This window comes from Littorina saxatilis, linkage group LG15 (assembly GCF_037325665.1).
Source record: "Littorina saxatilis isolate snail1 linkage group LG15, US_GU_Lsax_2.0, whole genome shotgun sequence".
NCBI lineage: Eukaryota > Metazoa > Mollusca > Gastropoda > Littorinimorpha > Littorinidae > Littorina > Littorina saxatilis.
Window position 1 is genome coordinate 40388831 of NC_090259.1, and position 17959 is coordinate 40406789.

Below are 17959 nucleotides of genomic sequence, written 5' to 3' on the forward strand. Positions count from 1 at the left end.
AGTGATAAAACGTACGTACACAATGTTCTTGTCCTGCTGTCCGTAATAAGTCTGTGTGCACATAGCTATTTTTACCCCACCTGGTATTTGTATTGTGCACTTTACCCCCTTTTGGTTTCTTCTTCCCTTTTTGTCTTCCCCTATCTCTGGTTTAATGAGTGAAAGGGCTAGTTTGCTAGTTTGAGACTGCAGCATCGCTATTTTCATTATTTCGTTCTGAATCTGGTGATGGGACGTTTCGGTTATTAATATAACTCAATATTCTGTCATTACGTATAGCTTTAATTGTAGCGTATTTTGTGTTACCTGGTAACGCAGAACATTACTTTATCTTTGGATACATGTATAAGTTATGATAACACAGGGGAAGTAAGCGCTCTAAGTCTAAGTGCATGTCGTGCAATAGAGTAAGTGACAATTATTCGGAGCCATTCTCCTGGCACCTGAGAGAATAAACAAGCATTGAAATGAGCAAGCGGCTTTCATCCTTAAATATGCATGTAAGTGTTCAGAAACGTACCCGGTTGTATCTAGGGATATAAGCAACTAATTGACAAAGACGTGCACTGTTTTCTCATGGATACAGGGGTAATTGTAAGAAATATACACCGTTTTATCTATGGATAAGCCAATAACTCTAGGAAACATATTTTCCTTTCTGATGCATCTTGGGGGCTCTTCTTTTTGGTGCTTGACTTTTAGAGAATTTGTTGAACAATTGCCATTGTTTCTATGGTCTAATTTCCTTTTTTCCCCTCGATCCTCCTGTTTTGCATACTCAGATTGTATAGATACATGCATTATTCGTTTAACCATTAATGGCACGTTGAATTTACTTTTGCAATCTCAAAGTGAAAACAGTAATTAATGTACTTTTTCCCCCTTCTCATTTAGATCAGTAGACACAATAATGTAACAACACATTGAACAAATGTACAGAAAAATAGAGAATACGTATACATATTCTACTGTTGACATTGCTAAGTTATGCTCGAGAGAGTTAGGTCGTGGTTGGGGGTTGGGGTCAGAGGGAGGAATGGCAATAGAGGAAAATAAGATTGCAACCCAAAATCTCCGAGTATGTTATACAAAAGACGCACAAAAAGACGCCAAATGGTAGTGTAAGCCTCTTTTTGAATATAACAAAAAACTACTAAATTTGAACATAAGCCAAAAGATGAAGCAAATCTTAACAAAGTATAAGTCTTTCGTGAATTTGAACAAAAAGAGAAAAAAAAACCAGTATCGGTGAAACGTTAAATGCATCTGCGAATGGAAAACAAGCCAGCACAGATAGAAATATCGAAAGAGTCGACATCTTTTATAAATGGTTCAACTATAAAAAGCAGAATCATTGGACCGTGAAACGCATCTCAGAGTGGTAAACAAGCCAACAAAAAAAAGTGACGGATGAATGACTCAACAATACTCTCTGTGTTGTTTTCTCCCCACTTTCGCCCCAGTGCTTGTAGTTGCACCATGTGTGCGTGTGTTTGTGAGTGTGTACGGTGTGTGTTTACATGCGTGTGTGTTAGTGTGTCATATTGCACTTGATCAAATCTCACGACATTTCAAACAGCCACTGACAGAGGAGTACAATAACTCACATGTAAATAAAACAATTGTCGTTCACAAGTCTTCCCATTGCATTCACTTCAAAACATGTTTCACCTTTAACCGATACTGACTCACAATGCATGAGGTCACCTTGACATTATAGCGGCAGACACCCACTTAACATTTCCTCAAGGATCTTCTCTTTTTCACGGCTCAGCTCATGAAAATGTTGAATGCAACCACTCCTATTGCTGTAGTAAAAAAGAGAGAGCAAATTAAATGCAAAAATTCTGTATTGCCGTAGAAAAAAAAGGCAGAATAAACACATAAGAAAAAAACGAAAGGTACAGGGAATAAAACGGAACAGGACATACAAACACTGTAATCGGTTGACATTCATTAAACAAGAACCAGGACACAACAACAACAACAACAACAACAACAACAAAAACAGAGTAAAATAGTGCAACTTTTCTTACACTAACTTTGTCAATCAAAGATAAGGTGCCAGACACTAGTCACGATACCCACGTAGCATTTGCAGAACCCAGACAAAATGCTCCAGACATAATCGATTCGGTCCCCTTGGCCAGCCAAGGTCGCACCACCCGCTCACTCTCCTACTCGCTCCAGACACCAAGTTAAGAGACAGAGCTATAACCTCGCAGCTGGCTTCGCTTGCTGCGAACATTTCTATACGAAACTACGGCTGCAAATCGTGTCCCGAAAAGGAAACGAAAGTAAAAGATTATAGCCCTGACAAATAATGTAGTGTGGATATAATAAATCATCCCCCCCCCTCCCCTCTCCAAAAAATGCGTGCGGCAGATAAAAGAGATACACAACGCCCCCTTATGCGAGCACCAAGAAGCGCTGACTTATCCATGTTTGTCAACCACCCACTCCTTCCAATGACGCGACCGGCGCCAGATAGGGAAGGGTGCGATATAAGTCGGTATACCCCTCATGCAGTGGTGGGAAGGGAGTAGATATAATGCAATATTACCCTCTTACTGTGCGATATCAGTAAATGACCTGCAATGACCCCGCGAGACGCGACACTTAAAACTATGCACCGTTGCGTGGGTGCGTAGGAGTTGACTTGGCGTGTTGCTTACCTCTCCTTTTCACACATCGTCGATTGCTTTTACTCCCCCCGCGGTGAAAAATAGTTCTCTGTTAGCCGTGTCTTTCGCGGCCGACGTTGACGGATTGAATCTACATAAAGCATTTGAATTCAAGAGAAGTTAAATATAAGTCGCAGTGAAAAGACGATGTGTGTACTTAAAATCGAATTTTCTTAAACGCTTTTAGAAATAAACATTGGCACTGAAAGAGCGAGTCATTGACTTAACTTTGATATGGAAACACAAACCTTCAAACAGCGCAGTGTCTCCAATTGGGGGTCGTTCAAACAAACTGCGCTGAATAAGCGATATTCCTTTTTGTATAGCGATTGAAAGGAGCGGTAAACATTCGTGAGTCATAAAGAGAGAAGGTTATTGAATGGGGCGACTTTTATAAAACCGTTTTAAATGTCTTTTCTATGAGTACTACGATCGTAAAGCGCCGTACGCCATCACAGCATTCTCGCTGCACCGTATTGCTTTCAAATAGTCACGACTGCACACAGAGTAGAAATCACAAGAAAGAAACACACACACACACACACACACACACACACACACACACACACACGTATTCTAGAACTTACGTCTACTAAACACTTAGGCTGTTTTGGGTTGTTTGTGCCAAGAAGGACAATTTGTTTAACATTCAAAGAATTGTTTAATTCAAGCGATAGTTGTGTCTTGTGTCTGCATTGACAAACATAAACAATCAACTATATCAAATACTACTTAATGTTTTATGTAACAACTCTGACACGTACTGAAACTACGCGATATTTACGTTTTACGTCTGCCCTGCCAATGGCTAACAAATCAGACAGTGCCCACGTCTGTATAACTAAATACATGTTGAGAATTTTCAAACAATCTTTTTTATATCCCCAGAGTACACAGAGGTTACTTTTCTCATATCTCACATTGGCCCCGACAGAAAAACTTTTAACGGCAAACAAGTGACAAGAAGAATACACGTTTTCAATGGCTACGTTTCACAAATCGCACATTGACAACAATAGTTAAACATTGAGGGGCGACAACGGGAGTAAAACTTGCAACGGCAAAAACAAGAAGAATAAACTTTTGCAATGGCTACTTTACACAACTCGCACATTGACAGCAATAGTTAAACATTGAGGGACGCACATTAACAACGGTAGTAAAACATTCAAGGGCAAACACAAAAAATGTATGTTTGCAATTTCAACTTGTCAAATATTGCCCATTGAGAACAACAGTTCAACATTCAGTGACAAACAAGAAAGGCAAACGTTTGTTAATGGGTAGATTTCACACACCGTACATTGACAACGACAGCCGTAAAACATTTTACGACAGGTCAGAAGAGTAAACGTGTGTACGTGACAATGCAGAGGGAGGGGGGGGGGGGGGTGGCTTGTAACTGAAATAGAGAGAGGAAGGGAAGGGGAGGGAGAGGGGGAGAGAAATGTATATTATAAGTGTACAGGAGAGGAGATAGAGAGAGGCGGGGGGGGGGGGGTGGCTATAGAGGGGGGATGACTTGATAGGTTGAATAAATCATGATCATTTGCACGCCACAATCAGACTGAAAGCCCTGGAGAGGGAAAAAAAGAGGGGGGGGGGGGGGGGCGGGCAACGTAGACTATAAGCGTTTAAAGGGGAGGAGAGAGGGAAGAGCAGGAAGGGGGTGGGGCCGAAGAGAAGAGATAGAGAGAGAGAAAGGGGGGGGGGGGGGGGGCCAAGGGAAATTTAGAATGAACATATAAAGAAGGAGAGAGGTGGAGGGGTTAAAACTGTGGTCGATTTAGCAGCGAGGGGAAGGGGGCGGGGGGGGGGGGGGTGTGAAAGGAGAAGAGGGGTAGGACGTGGACATAATTATATCAAGCTGTCGATAACGACACCATGTTAAGTGACAAGCTTTTAGCTGCCATCGATCAAACCATCAAGGTAATCAACTGAATAAAACAAATAACAGAAGCTTGTGATGGTGGTAACATGGGGAGTGGTGGAGGGGGTGGGGGCGAAGTCAGAGACAGGACATAACAGACATTCGGAGGAAAGGAAGATGGGGAAGGGGGGGGGGGGGGGTACGACGCATGTCACAGGTGTAAACTCCACACAAACCTGCCACAGCAGGCAGTTAAAAGGATTATGGCCGTGACAGAGAAATACAGCAACGTCCACACAAAAAAACTTCTTACTGTCTCGCCATGACTAGAAAAAAAAGAGGGGGTGGGGTGGGGGTTGGTCTGAGGAGGATTAGGGCGCGGGAGATGTCTCTCAATTACTAGAACAAAAAGTAGAATGGGGTGGGGGACTGGAGGAGGAGGAGGAAGAGGAGGAGGAGGAGGGGGGGGGGGAGGAGGGGATTGGGTCTGTTTATTGTCTCCCAATGACTACAAACAATAGAATGAGTGGGAGGGCGGGTGGGGACGGGGAGAGGGGGGGGGAGCGAGTTGCTTAGTGTCTCACTATGACTGGAAACAAAGGGAGGGGGGGGGGGGGGTAAGTGGAAAGGGGAAACTAACTGTTGGGGAGGGGATTGCGGGGCACTGTGGGATCGGAGGGGGGGGGGGGGGGCTGTTATAAGTTGCTACATGGGGATGTGGAGATGGGAGATGGAGAGAGCTGCATTTTTAGAGGGAGGAGTTATGTGTTTACAGGAGAAAAAATTAGTCTGTTGGATTGGGGGCAGAGGGGGGGGGGGGGTTGTAGCCTTGAGAGGTAGGGAGGGGCGTGTGGGGTGGATGGATGGGGGTTACTGCGTTGCACCTAAGTGGGTGGGTGAGGTGCCGCGGGTGTGGTGTCCAAAGCGTTGGATCGGGTGGTAGGGAGGGGGAGAGGGGGGGGGGCTACGTGCACGGAAACAAAAGGAAGAGAGAGGGGGAGACTTTCTGGAGGGAAGGGGGTAAGAGAATCATGTTGATAGAGGGGTCGCAAGGAAAGGAACACACAAGTTCATTGGGCAGAGGGATAGAGTTGGGAGAAGCGGGATGGGGGAGGGGGGGGGTTGAAGCGCAGAGGTGGTGACACTCGATACAGAGATGAATTGGATCGAAGATTGAGAGGGCCGAAGCGAGATTGGGATGGTTGGGTGGAAGAGGGAAGGGAGGGTATACATGTTAGGGTTTTGTGTCCACTTGTCGGGATCAAACCGGAGGGGGGGGGGGGGGGGTCCTGTCTTGATAAGGGATTTGTCAACAAGTGAATAGCTCACGGATGGGACCATTGTTGTACCTCACGCGTTGACAATGAGGGAACGAGGAGATCTTTTTAGAATAAGAAAACAAATAGAAAATGCAAAACGAGAGATCATGTTCATTTCAATACTTGGTGATAGAGGGGTCCTCTGTTTGGGTGTCTTTGGGGGTACACAGTGTGTGTGTGTGTGGGAGGGGGGGCTGCTTTTTTGTAGCTTCGTGGGGTGAGTTTGTTTGTGTGCTGAGAATGGGAGGGGGGGGGGGGGGGCAAGGAGGGCGAATGTGTTGTTAGACACCGAGTGTGGAAGACCGATTGCCGTGGTGTAAAGGTGCGGCGGGGGGGGGGGGGGGGGGGGGGGGAAGATGTCCTGTATTTTACGTCACGATATGCAACGGTACGGATGGGTAAAAACTATTGGAAGGGTTTTGTGGAGCGTTAAGGAAATGAGCCGGAGGACATACGACGGTGTGCAGGTGGTTTGTGGGAGGAGAGAGCGGGAGGGGGGAGGGGGGCCGGGGAGGAACATTTCAGGTCACGTGTGTGGACATGAGATAGATGGGGTTGGAGGAGGAAGAGGAAGGCGAATGGTAGGGTGAGGGAGTGGAGGACATAAGCAGGAGGGCATGCACGTTCAGATATTCGGGGGGGGGGGGGGAGGTGGAGGAGTTTGCAGGAGTGCATCTGAGATAGATTGGTTTTGAGTTGGAGGAGGAGGACGAAAAGGAGGAGGAAGAGGAGGAAGAAGAGGAACGAGAGAAGCAAGAAAAGCAGAGGAGGACTGATCAGAAGGAAGGGAAGCGACGTGAGACAAAGGCTAGTAACACTGATCATAAAACCCTATAACTGTCACATCAAAACGACATGGACCCCACCTGAATAAAGCTAGTGCATTCACAAATGTGTAGATTACTCCTTCCCATTGTTTGTCTAGGCAACAGGACATGGAGATAGATATTCGTATTACAAGAAGGGATTAAGGTTATGATTCTTGCCGTTGTTCAGGTTATCCGTTGCAGCAATACTTCAATGTTTGTAGGTGTGTTTCGGGAGGGGGCGGGGGTGTAAGGGGGGAGGGCGAATGGGGGAAGGGGGGAATGGGATGGAGGGATACAAGAGAATATGAGGCAGGGGGAGGGGGGGTGGGGGTGCGGAGAGACTGACACACAGGCACACAGTAGACATGCGCTTTTTTGTTTGTTACCTTCTCTGTCAGCCAATCACATTCTCAAGCCTCTAACAAGGAAACAGATGCCCGAAAGATAAATGTAGCTTCAAAATGACTTACACATTCCACCGTTTGTTAAAGTGGCAATACATATGCTTAAAACTCTCAAACCTTATGATAAATGTCCTTTTTCAAACCTTTCATTTGCGACAATATCCCCTGCCGCTTCGAGATATAGATGAGTGCTTAACATAATTGAACGGACCAGAAAGTAATTAACATGTTTTAAACGGACCGAGCCCTTTCTGGTACAATAAATCGAATAAGGAGGCGGTGGTGGGTGCTTTAACATAGGTATGTAACCGTGCCACAAGCGCACGAATCAATAAATATAATTTCATCTACACGGTATTTTCTAGTATTAATTGCTATCACGAATGCTTCACGTGGTTTCTTGTATTGATATCATGAATGCCTTCACGGTTGATTTCGTTCTTTTTTTGAACCCTATATTACATTTATTGAAAGCGAATATATATCAATAATATTAGGTCCATTCATCCCTCAGTGAAATAATCAACGCTCTGAATGCAAAAAGCCACGACGTGCTCTCGATTAGTCTTTGGTCTCGGCAGCTCAGGACACTTCGCGTTGTTCTCGCGAGATCGATCAAAGTAATTATTTTAAGTCCAGAAGGGCGCAGCTCCTACTTCAAACAAATTGCAATATTGCGTGCGTGACAAAAAGACCACAAACAGGGACGTACGGGAATGGATGGGAGTGGTGGTGGGGGTGGGAGGCTAACAGTTGCAAAAGAAGTGCGTGTGTGTGTGTTAGGCGGAGGGGGGGGGGGGGATGGAAGGGTTGGTATACATGAGCGGAACAAAAGCGTAAATGCACCGTAAGTGCTGGTGTGTTTCATGAAGAACGAGGGAAAAAGACGTGTGGTTTTGATTTTTTTTTTTTTGGGGGGGGGATGTTCTAAAGTATATGGCGTTAAGTATTCAAAATGTATGTGGGAGGGACTGAGCACAGAGAGAGAATAAGAACCCACACAACAGCAGCTTCGAGTGCAGTTTCTTGCATTTTGCAAGTCTTGCGCTTCGTCATTGTCACTGCAGTGAACATTAATGGTAGGATTACACGCTTTTACGCTTGAGATTCCTTTCACAATGCACAACAACAAGTGTTTTCCAAAACCTAGTTAAAAAACACAGACGATATACATCCGCGTGAAGAGTCCTAAAGAGTTTGCCTGAACCCATGACAAGCCTTTAAAGGGATGGTCCTTGTTGCAATATCCGTGAATGTGTTGTTACGTATACATTATTTCTGCTAGAAAATTGACACGGAAAGAACCCGAAAAGAAACTTCAAAGAGCAAACACAAACAAACAAGGACAAAAATAACCAAACAAACCTCGTTTTCAAAAAATAGTTCGGCCTCCTGGCTTTTGTCAGGGTGGTCTATTTATTAGCTTGCGCGTTGTTTACAAATGCATATAAATTATATGTAGAAAGAGGAGTAGTCGATGGTTAAAAAAAAAGTACATTGTACCCCCCTCCCCCCCTCCCCATCTCAGCCATAGCAGTCTGTGACGTAGATAACGATGAAGGGGGAATCTGTAGTGTTATCGTCGTTAAACAAACGAACACAAAAAGAACTCGAGACTGCAATGCCATTGACTTTAGAATGGCAAGAGCGTGTATTTGATTTAGCCGTGAAATGTTGACACGAGGCTCCAGTTATGGCTGGCATTCGTGCTTGACTTTGACATGTACGTTATACGCACTGATACACACACACACACACACACACACACACACACACACACACACACACACACACACACACACACACACACACACACACACACACACACACATACTATGCAAACTCCAAGTTTACAGAAGTGGTTCTTGTCAAATTCGTTGCTTTCTTCTATGCTTGTTTTGCTTTTTTTTTTTTTTTTTTGTATTTACGTACATTCATTTACAAGAAGTGGTACGTACTTGTCAAATTAATTCGTGGCTTTTTCCCCCCCACTGCGTAAGTATAAGCCGTCTGACTGAAGCATTTGTTTGGACAAGATGTCATATTTGCTCCAAGATAAAACGATTCATTGCATTGGTTTTGGTCCTTTTTTTTCCCCGCAATGTTCCATTATATATAGTATATGTTTTTTAAATATTTGTTTAATACTTTTTTATTTACTGTTCCATTATATTTAGTTATAATTGTATTACAATGGCATTTGAAAAACTCGTCAGTCTTGTTTGAAAATAAATGACGGTTTTGATTGGTTGTTCTCGCAGATATGAGCCAATCCACAACCGCCAGAACGACCATTCAGCGATCTAGCAAAGGATCCATTGCCTTCCAAAGTGTGGACCCAGCCGGTGCATGCGTCTCCATTGAGAACACCAGCTCCGGTGCACGTGCGAAGGTAAAAATATGACGCCATACATCCATCCATCCATCCATCCATCCATCCATCCATCCTTCAATCCTTCAATCCTTCCATCCTGCCTTCCTTCCTTCCTTCAAGTCATCCAGTAATCCATCTATCAATTCATCCGATCATCCATTCATCCATCTATCTATCCATCCATCCATCCATCCATCTATCCATCCATCCATCATCTATCGTCATCTACTTTAAAACTTCCTTTCTTCTGATCTTGTCTTATCTCATCTGATCTCATCATATCTTATCATATCATACCATATTATAATCTCATCTGATATAGTCTTATCTTATCTCATCTTATCTCATCTCTTAAATCCTATCTCACCTCATCTCATCTCATTTTATCTTATCTCGCAACAGACCAATAGCCTGAAGGGCTGGAAGCTGGTGAAGTAAGTTAAAAAGAAAGCCTTATCTTATCTTATCTTATCTTATCTTGTGACAGACCAATAGGCTGAAGGGCTAAAAGATTGTGAAAGAAGTCAACAAGAACGCCTCATCTTATATTATCTTATCTTATCTTATTTTATCATGTGACAGACCAATAGGCTGAAGGGCTGAAAGCTAATGAAAGAAGTCAACAAGAACGCCTCGTCTTATCTTATCTTATCTTATCTTATCTTATCTTATCTTATCTTATCTTATCTTGAAACAGACCAATAGGCTGAAGGGCTGAAAGCTTGTGAAAGAAGTCAATAAGAAAGCCTTGTCTTATCTTATCTTATCTTATCTTATCTTATCTATCTTATCTTATCTTGTGACAGACCAATAGGCTGAAGGGCTGAAAGCTAGTGAAAGAAGTCAACCAGAACGCCTCGTCTTATCTTATCTTATCTTATCTTATCTTATCTTATCTTATCTTATCTTATCTTATCTTATCTTATCTTATCTTATCTTATCTTATCTTGAAACAGACAAATAGGCTGAAGGGCTGAAAGCTTGTGAAAGAAGTCAATAAGAAAGCCTTGTCTTATCTTATCTTATCTTATCTATCTTATCTTATCTTATCTTATATTATCTATCTTATCTTATCTTGTGACAGATCAATAGGCTGAAGGGCTGAAAACTAGTGAAAGAAGTCAACAAGAAATCATCGTCTTATCTTATCTTATATTTTCTTTTCTTTTCTTATCTTGTCTTATCTTATCTTATCTTATCTTATCTTATCTCGTGACAGACCCAGAGCCTGAAGGGCTGGAAGCTGGTGAAGGAGGTCAACAAATCGCCCTTGGCTACCGTGGATCTTGGTGATAGGGAGCTCCGCCCTGGTCAGACCCTCAGTGTGAGTACATACATACACACGCACATACACGCACCCCTACGACGATCGCTATCATGGCATTTAATGTTATACGATACCGATACACGCGCAGTCTGGCGGCGACCTTAGGCCTGGCGCTCGCTCACCTATGGGACTCCGCTCACATGAATATGTAACTTCAGCAGGACCGACGACGCACTGCAGCTTATCCCAGCCCGCTACACGTTGCATGAAATGAAAACAGACCAAGTACGCGTCCTTTATCCCTATCGCGGCATACATAATAGGCCGTGCGTCGTCTGTGCCGCTGAAAGTGCGCAGGTATATTCTGCCCATATATAACTTCAGCAGGACAGACGACGCACTGCAGATCATCCCAGCCCGTTACACGTTGCGTGTAAGGAAAACAGGCCAAGTACTCGTCATAATCCCTATCGCAGCATCAATAATATGCAGTGCGTCGTCTGTGCCGCTAAAACTGCACAGGTATAGTCTGCCCTTTACGAACATGTTTGTAAATGCTGATATGTTGAGATCACCGAGACAAACTTTGTTCTTGAAATTCTGTTCACTTCTTCGGGAAACATGCAGACACGCCATTATTCAGGTTATGACGTCTTTTCGAGCTTTGTTTGGCTTTTGATGTCAGAAATTTCATTTCGAAAGACAGGGTCAAAAAGAGACGACTAAATCTTCACTAATCGATATCGTTTATCTTTATAATCATCTTGACTCCAACGAAAACTTGCGGAATCGTGAATCGTAAACGTGCGCTCACCGTCATTGTGAGTACATGCACATACACGCACCAACGGAAGTGCTGTCGTGGCTTTCCATCATCTTGGCTCAAACGAAAATGTGCGGAATCGTGAATCGTTAATGCGCACTCTCCCTCACTGTGAGTTCACACAAATACACACACCCCTACGACTGACGATGATTGATGCTGTTTTACGCCCTTATACTATACAGACTCGAAACTTTTTGCGACATTTATTTCGTAAGTGAAGCCTATGCCAATTTGCTAAATGCATTCAGTAACAACCACTCTACACCGGAAGCAAGCTATATATACATTTTTTTTTTTTTTTTTTTTTTAAATTTGTTTATATACATGTGTGCAATTAAAATGGTTCTCTTCTGGACAGATGCATCGTATGTGGGAGGATTCTCTTACTCTAAATAAAAGCCTCCCTTGACAGATCTCTGGAAGTTAAGGTTTATTTCCCAAAGAAGGAGGGCATCTGAGAGAGAGATAATGTATGTTTAAGCCCTCACGATGAAACCATAAGGGGCCTGTTCCCGGGTGTTACTCCGACTTCAGATGAGACACCCACGTAAATGCGTGTTTAGGTGTAACCATGCAGCCACCTGCAGTTATGTAGAGGTTACATGCCGAGTCTCAGTGATTATTAAAAATAATGGTCGAAGTTAGCGGATCATGAAAAATGCGAGCTTCAGCGAGCTTTTTCATGACCGCGAACTGAGACCATTATTTTTAATAATCACTGAGACGAGGTGTGTAACCTCTTTATTCCTCCTTTCTTCAGTTATTCCAAAAAAACAGGTGTTTTTGTGCGAAAGTTTGATCGAATCCGAATCACTCAACCAGTCAACCTGCGCAGGCGATCGATTAATGCGCGGTTGTATAGTTCCGTGCAAATCATTCCATTCTGTTAACACTTCTTTTCAGTTTCCCTGTTTTGGACTAAAATCAAGTACACAGATATGCTGTTATTCTGCTGTGGCGGTAAAGGCAGATATTGTGTGTTCTGTTTATGTGTTAGTATCGCTTAGTAAATGTTCTTTCGTCAAATGGGACTAGCAGACGAACTTTTGCCCCCGTGTTCCAACGTTAATTACTGTATGAAGTTCAGTTTTCTGGGGAAAATAGTGTATGAAACCGCTTTATGTTGTTTAAATTGATGAGATGTGTGCATTTGGTTGCGTGTGATCTGTTTATAAAATGAAATATTGTTGAAAACTGACCGTCGGATTGCAGTCAGTGTTGTCGAAGAAACTGCGTTAAAAGAAGGGGAACTACTCTTGTCGCCAGAGTATGAGTTACTTGCCTTGGGAATTTGCTTGTGATGAACGGTTTGAGCACGGCAGATCTAGATTCAGAAAACAACCGAACTCATGGATTGTATATGGAGATTCATGTGTTCAGGCCTGTAGTTGTTAATTGTATTGTTTGCTCCAGAGATGTATACTTCGTACGTATAGAGCGTTCGGAAGTTTTCAGTCGCAAAAGTAGTACCGAAACAGAACAGCTTCTCAACCCATTGCACTATCGAGGATTCAGGCTGTTGCTGGCTCGTTATTTGTTTGGTTGCTGGGTCATTATCAAAAAATAACTAGCTCTACAAGTTTACAGAGGTAAAGAAGCAGAGGGGGGAATAAGTCAGAATTCACGTGCCACTGTTATGACACGGGAGCGAGACATAGATACCGTGACTACAGGCATAAGACCAAGGGTAGGGCGGATGGTGGTGAGAGAGGTGAAGGGACGGGGAATGTGTACAGTGCCGTGTGCCGGGCTGTGAGCAGTGCTCGCCAATGTTTAGCTCAGGCACCGTCGCCGCAGACGAACCTTGGTTCTATGCAGGAAAATGCAGCGCGCTATTCTGACCACCTGGCCAACTGTCGTCTTCATCTCTAAGGCAGACTGATACCAAGAGGTGTAAGTTACACCCGCCTTCGGGCTCAGGCATTTTCAAACGCTCGACTCTAACTAGGAGCTTGAGCACGACAGCCAAACCTCCTTCTCGGCGGCCCCTTTTATTTAGTTATCATGAGTTTTTTTCTAAATCAAGTAAAGTCGGGGTTACACCGGGAACATTCCTCCAATGGTTTAACCGTGAGGGCGTTAACAAAAGCATTTATCATCGTTCTAAAATGTTGAATCGGTCACGCAGAATTCTGTACACGCAATACAGTGATCTGCTGTTAGTCACATAATCTACGTTAAAGATGTACATTGTATTGTCTGTTCATGCTCTCACGATTTTACGTTCTTCCCTTCTTGGTGGATAGCCAAGGCAGGTAAGCCTGTTTTCATCCAGTAATATCCACATGAAGTCTTTGTGCCAATCTTTGCGAACGGCTAATAATCTCCCTGTGTGCAGCTCTTCGCTAAGGGGGCTAAGAGTAAGGCCAGCAACGACAACGAGATCATCTGTGAGATTTTCTCCTGGGGAACAGGCAACGGCAAATACATCCTCAACGACGACAACGGCGTGGTCAGTATTACAATCATGTACCTCACATCTCTCGGCCTCCACCCTCTAGTTCATCACTGTATTGTGTGTGTATGTGTGTGTGTGTGTTTGTGTGTGTGTGTGTGTGTTTGTGTGTGTCTGTGTGTGTGTGTGTGTGTGTGTTTGTGTGTGTGTGTGTGTGTGTGCCTGTGTGTGTGTCTGTGTGCTCATGCTTGATCCTTCAGCCTCTGGCATCCTTTGCCGTGTCTTGTCTGGTCTTTTCTTGTCTCGTGCGTGATCCAACATCCTGCTCCCGGAACACAAACAAGCAAGCAAGCAAGCGAACACACACACACACACACACACACACACACACACACACACACACACACACACACACGCGCGTACCCACACACTCTCATACTCACACACATACCCTCCCCCCCCCCCACACACACACAAAACAAACGAACACACAACAACTAAACATGTTTTTTGAAAATTTAAATGTTCGAAATTGTTTCCTTTCTGGTTTGTTTCTTCGATTCTAGATGTGGGAACGTTGACAGTTTGGGATTACAGGCAACTTGATGACCTATCATGGCAGTCAGAACTCACTAAGAGCGTAATAAATATGTTCACACGATGGTCAATTGTTTTTTTGTGGAAATAGACTCTGAAGACCGACCTTCAAGGATTCGTGTATTACTAGCAGTCAGGGCCCGGCTTCGCCCGGGGCATTAGCAGATCCCTTAGGAATGTATTCCAAGAACCATCACACAGGCGTTTTCCGAATTCTCTATTAAATAACCATGAATGAAAGAAAAATGTGGGGGGAAAAGTCCAAATCAAATGTTTGGGTGAAATGAGTTATCTCCCTTCCTTGTGAAAATTGAACACTTTAGGACATATCAAATACTGTATGGCCTCTAAAGTATTTGAACGCACGTGCTGCCCACGGCTGAGTGTCAACATAAATTCAATTCCTGCTGACATGTTTTTTATGGAATGAGTTACCTCCCTTTCTGGAGAAAATTCCAGATAATTGAGCAGCAGGTTGAACTGATCATTTTACACCCATTGAGAATGGCACAGTATGCTGGTATGATACGAGTTACCTCCTTTCTATGGATATCAAAGCCAGAGTTACCTCCTGTGCACTATATAGGCTGTATTCAACAATGGGGAGGGTCATTATCCGAGGAAGGAAACAATGTCTCGAGAAACTAAAACCCAGGTGCACATCAGTGGCTCCTGGGCAGTGTGCATGCACAATGTCTTGTCCTTACCTTTTGTTATATCTGAGGTTTGGCGACCACAGACACACACACACACACACACACACACACACACACACACACACACACACACACACACACACACACACACACACACACACACACACACACACTTACATCCATTTGTTATATGTATTATAAATTGGGCCTATTTTATGTTCCTCTGAAGACATTCTCTTGCCGCCTGAGGTCACATGCTATTTCAACTATTTCAAATTTCCTTTCCGTTTTTTGCTGTGCAGGAGAAGGCCACCCTCACGGTGACCCAGGTCATGTAGGAAGTCTCTCAGCCAATCAAGTCCCTTTTTACAAAACGTCGAGCCAGTTACCATGGCAGTCTCGTGGGTTGGAATGAGGTCAACCAAAATCAGCCAATCGTCGCCCACGAGACAAGTTTTAATGTTTAGCCTGCTTCGCTACATTCCTTTGTCGTTATTTTTCCTTTTCGTCAGCCGCGCTTTGGTTATCGTGAATTTATACCATGCTAGTAGTGAGTAGTTGATCCTCTCCGTAGTGTTTTTAGCCATGCTCTATTCCACGCTTGAGCCGCCATTTTGAAAGACGTTGTGCTGACGATGTAAGCCGCATGCTAATTTGCTGTAGAGTTGGAAAGCAAGGATAAAAATGTCTCAAAAATATAAGAGAGATTTGTTCAAGCAAAAATAGCTCGGGAGGTGGAGTGTGTATGTTTTTGTTCACAGGTTGTGACTGGACTTTGTTTTGATTTTGTTTGTTGTCTTTAGATATGATCTTGTTTAATATTCTCGAATGTGAACTATCTCTGCACTCTTTGTGGTATAGATGCAATGGAAATTGTCTCATTTGTTTAGGAGAGACCTCTATTCCTAGATCTATAGATTTGAAATAGATTATTTGGTTTTTTTAAGTTTACAACTTTCACCGCGTTGTTTGTCTCCTGTGTTTGGCTAACTGCGAGCGAAAATGTGTTTGTTTGCGTGGTGTTTTTTTCTGCTCAAATAGCTTGGAGGATTGTTTGCAGATGTTCATATATCCATGTCGCCATTCCATTTTCGATGTAAAGATGGCCATTAAAAGAGAGACTAGAAGACAAGCTTGTTTTCGAACTAATTTACGTAAATTCTGGCAGCTGAAATGTGTTTTATTTATTTCTCCTCAGAAAAAGGTTTGCATATCACGCAATCTCAGCTTGGTTTGCATGTAATTTGTGGAGGCAAAGTCCACACGGATTTGCAAAGAAGAAGGCAGCAGATTATTGTGCCTTGCTTGTTTGCATCCATAAAAAAAAAATACCAACGAAGACAAAACAACAACAAAATAAAATTGGTGATGGATTTCTGAACATTACATGTCAGTTTTTAACTATTAAGAAAAAACTTGACCCCAAAAAACAAAACAAAATTAAACAAAATTCTTAATAAAAAATAGATAAGAACGAAAAAAAAGCAAAACAGAGCAAGGACAGCATTGTTGACTTGTAAAGAAGTATGTCAATGCACAAGCATGAAGAACATTCTGCTTGAAAAGAATCTCTCTTTGACTTTGGTCGAAGCGTAGTCTCATCGACAGGTTGTGATGTACAGAGGAGAAATTAGAGTAATTGTTATCTGAGAGGTAATCATGTGCAAATGATACAAAATGGACACGTTTATTTATTCCGTGAGCACAAATCTTGATTATGTTTCTCTTTTAGCGAGGCTTTGTAGTGAACGATGTTGTTGCAGACCCGGCCAGGGTCGAATTCTTCGTGGTTGGGTCACCTGAGACTAGAGAATTTCGTGATTGGATAAGACTATGACATGGAATTGGTGAAAATGAGTACTTATGAAATTGCAGGCTTTTACCAACAGCTAACATCAAGGCGCTGATTATACATATTTTGTATGTGATAATATTCTAATATTTATCGATGGAACTGATTTTGATTACACAGATTTTGAACACATTGTTCACGTTATTTCCTTTCCTGAAGTTTGAGAGTGTGATAAAGCATAAAATTTAATATGCACCGTTGCCATGGAAAATGAATTTATTTTTTATATAACATCACATATGAAGGGTGAATTTGAGTTATTGATTCGTACACCTCTGTGAGTGTTTGTTTTAAAATGTTTTTTCTCGGTTCTCATAAATCGAAAGACTGATCACATATGCCGTTTCAAGAGAAATCTATAGTTAATAGTTTCTATGGGTAATACTTTCAATGGTCAATATTTTCTGTGGTCAATATTTTCCATTGTTAATATTTTCTACTGCTTTCACGATGACGCTGCTGCGTGTGATAAAAAGCGATTAGTGGTGGTAAATCTTTGCTTGTTTTTATTTTTCTATGACAGAATTTTACGAATGCTGTAACATAGCTGCTCTATTTGTTGGCATATTTACAACGTCTCTCCACGTGTAGCTTTTTTAGATTTCATTGGTGCTCACTACTTTATCGATATAGATCATATATACACATCTACTTGTTTTCTTTTTATTTGAAATAAAATGTCAGAAAAAAACAAAGAGAATTTTTTTGTTGGAGGAGTTGTTCCTGGGCGCAGTGTGTATGTGTGGGGAGGGTGTGTGTGTGTTTGTGTGTGTGTGTGTGTGTGTTTGTGTGTGTGTGTGTGTGTGTGTGCGTTTGTGTGTGTGTGTGTGTGTGTGTGTGTCTGTGTTTGTTTGTGTGAGTGTCTGTGTGTGTGTGTGTGCGTTTTTGCGTGTTTCTGTGTGCGAA

At 42.8% G+C, this 17959-nt stretch overlaps 1 protein-coding gene across 1 annotated transcript in view; it reads left to right on the forward strand.

Annotated features, from left to right (window-relative positions):
* LOC138949317 (retrograde protein of 51 kDa-like) overlaps positions 1 to 17753 on the forward strand; it is a 50785-nt gene extending 33032 nt beyond the window's left edge. Inside the window, exons 9-12 of the mRNA XM_070321106.1 lie at positions 9348 to 9478; positions 10680 to 10784; positions 13892 to 14005; positions 15504 to 17753. Coding sequence (XP_070177207.1) covers positions 9348 to 9478; positions 10680 to 10784; positions 13892 to 14005; positions 15504 to 15539 — 386 coding nt within the window. The 3' untranslated portion in view covers positions 15540 to 17753. The remainder of the gene's footprint in view (positions 1 to 9347; positions 9479 to 10679; positions 10785 to 13891; positions 14006 to 15503) is intronic.
* Positions 17754 to 17959: the final 206 nt, after the last annotated feature.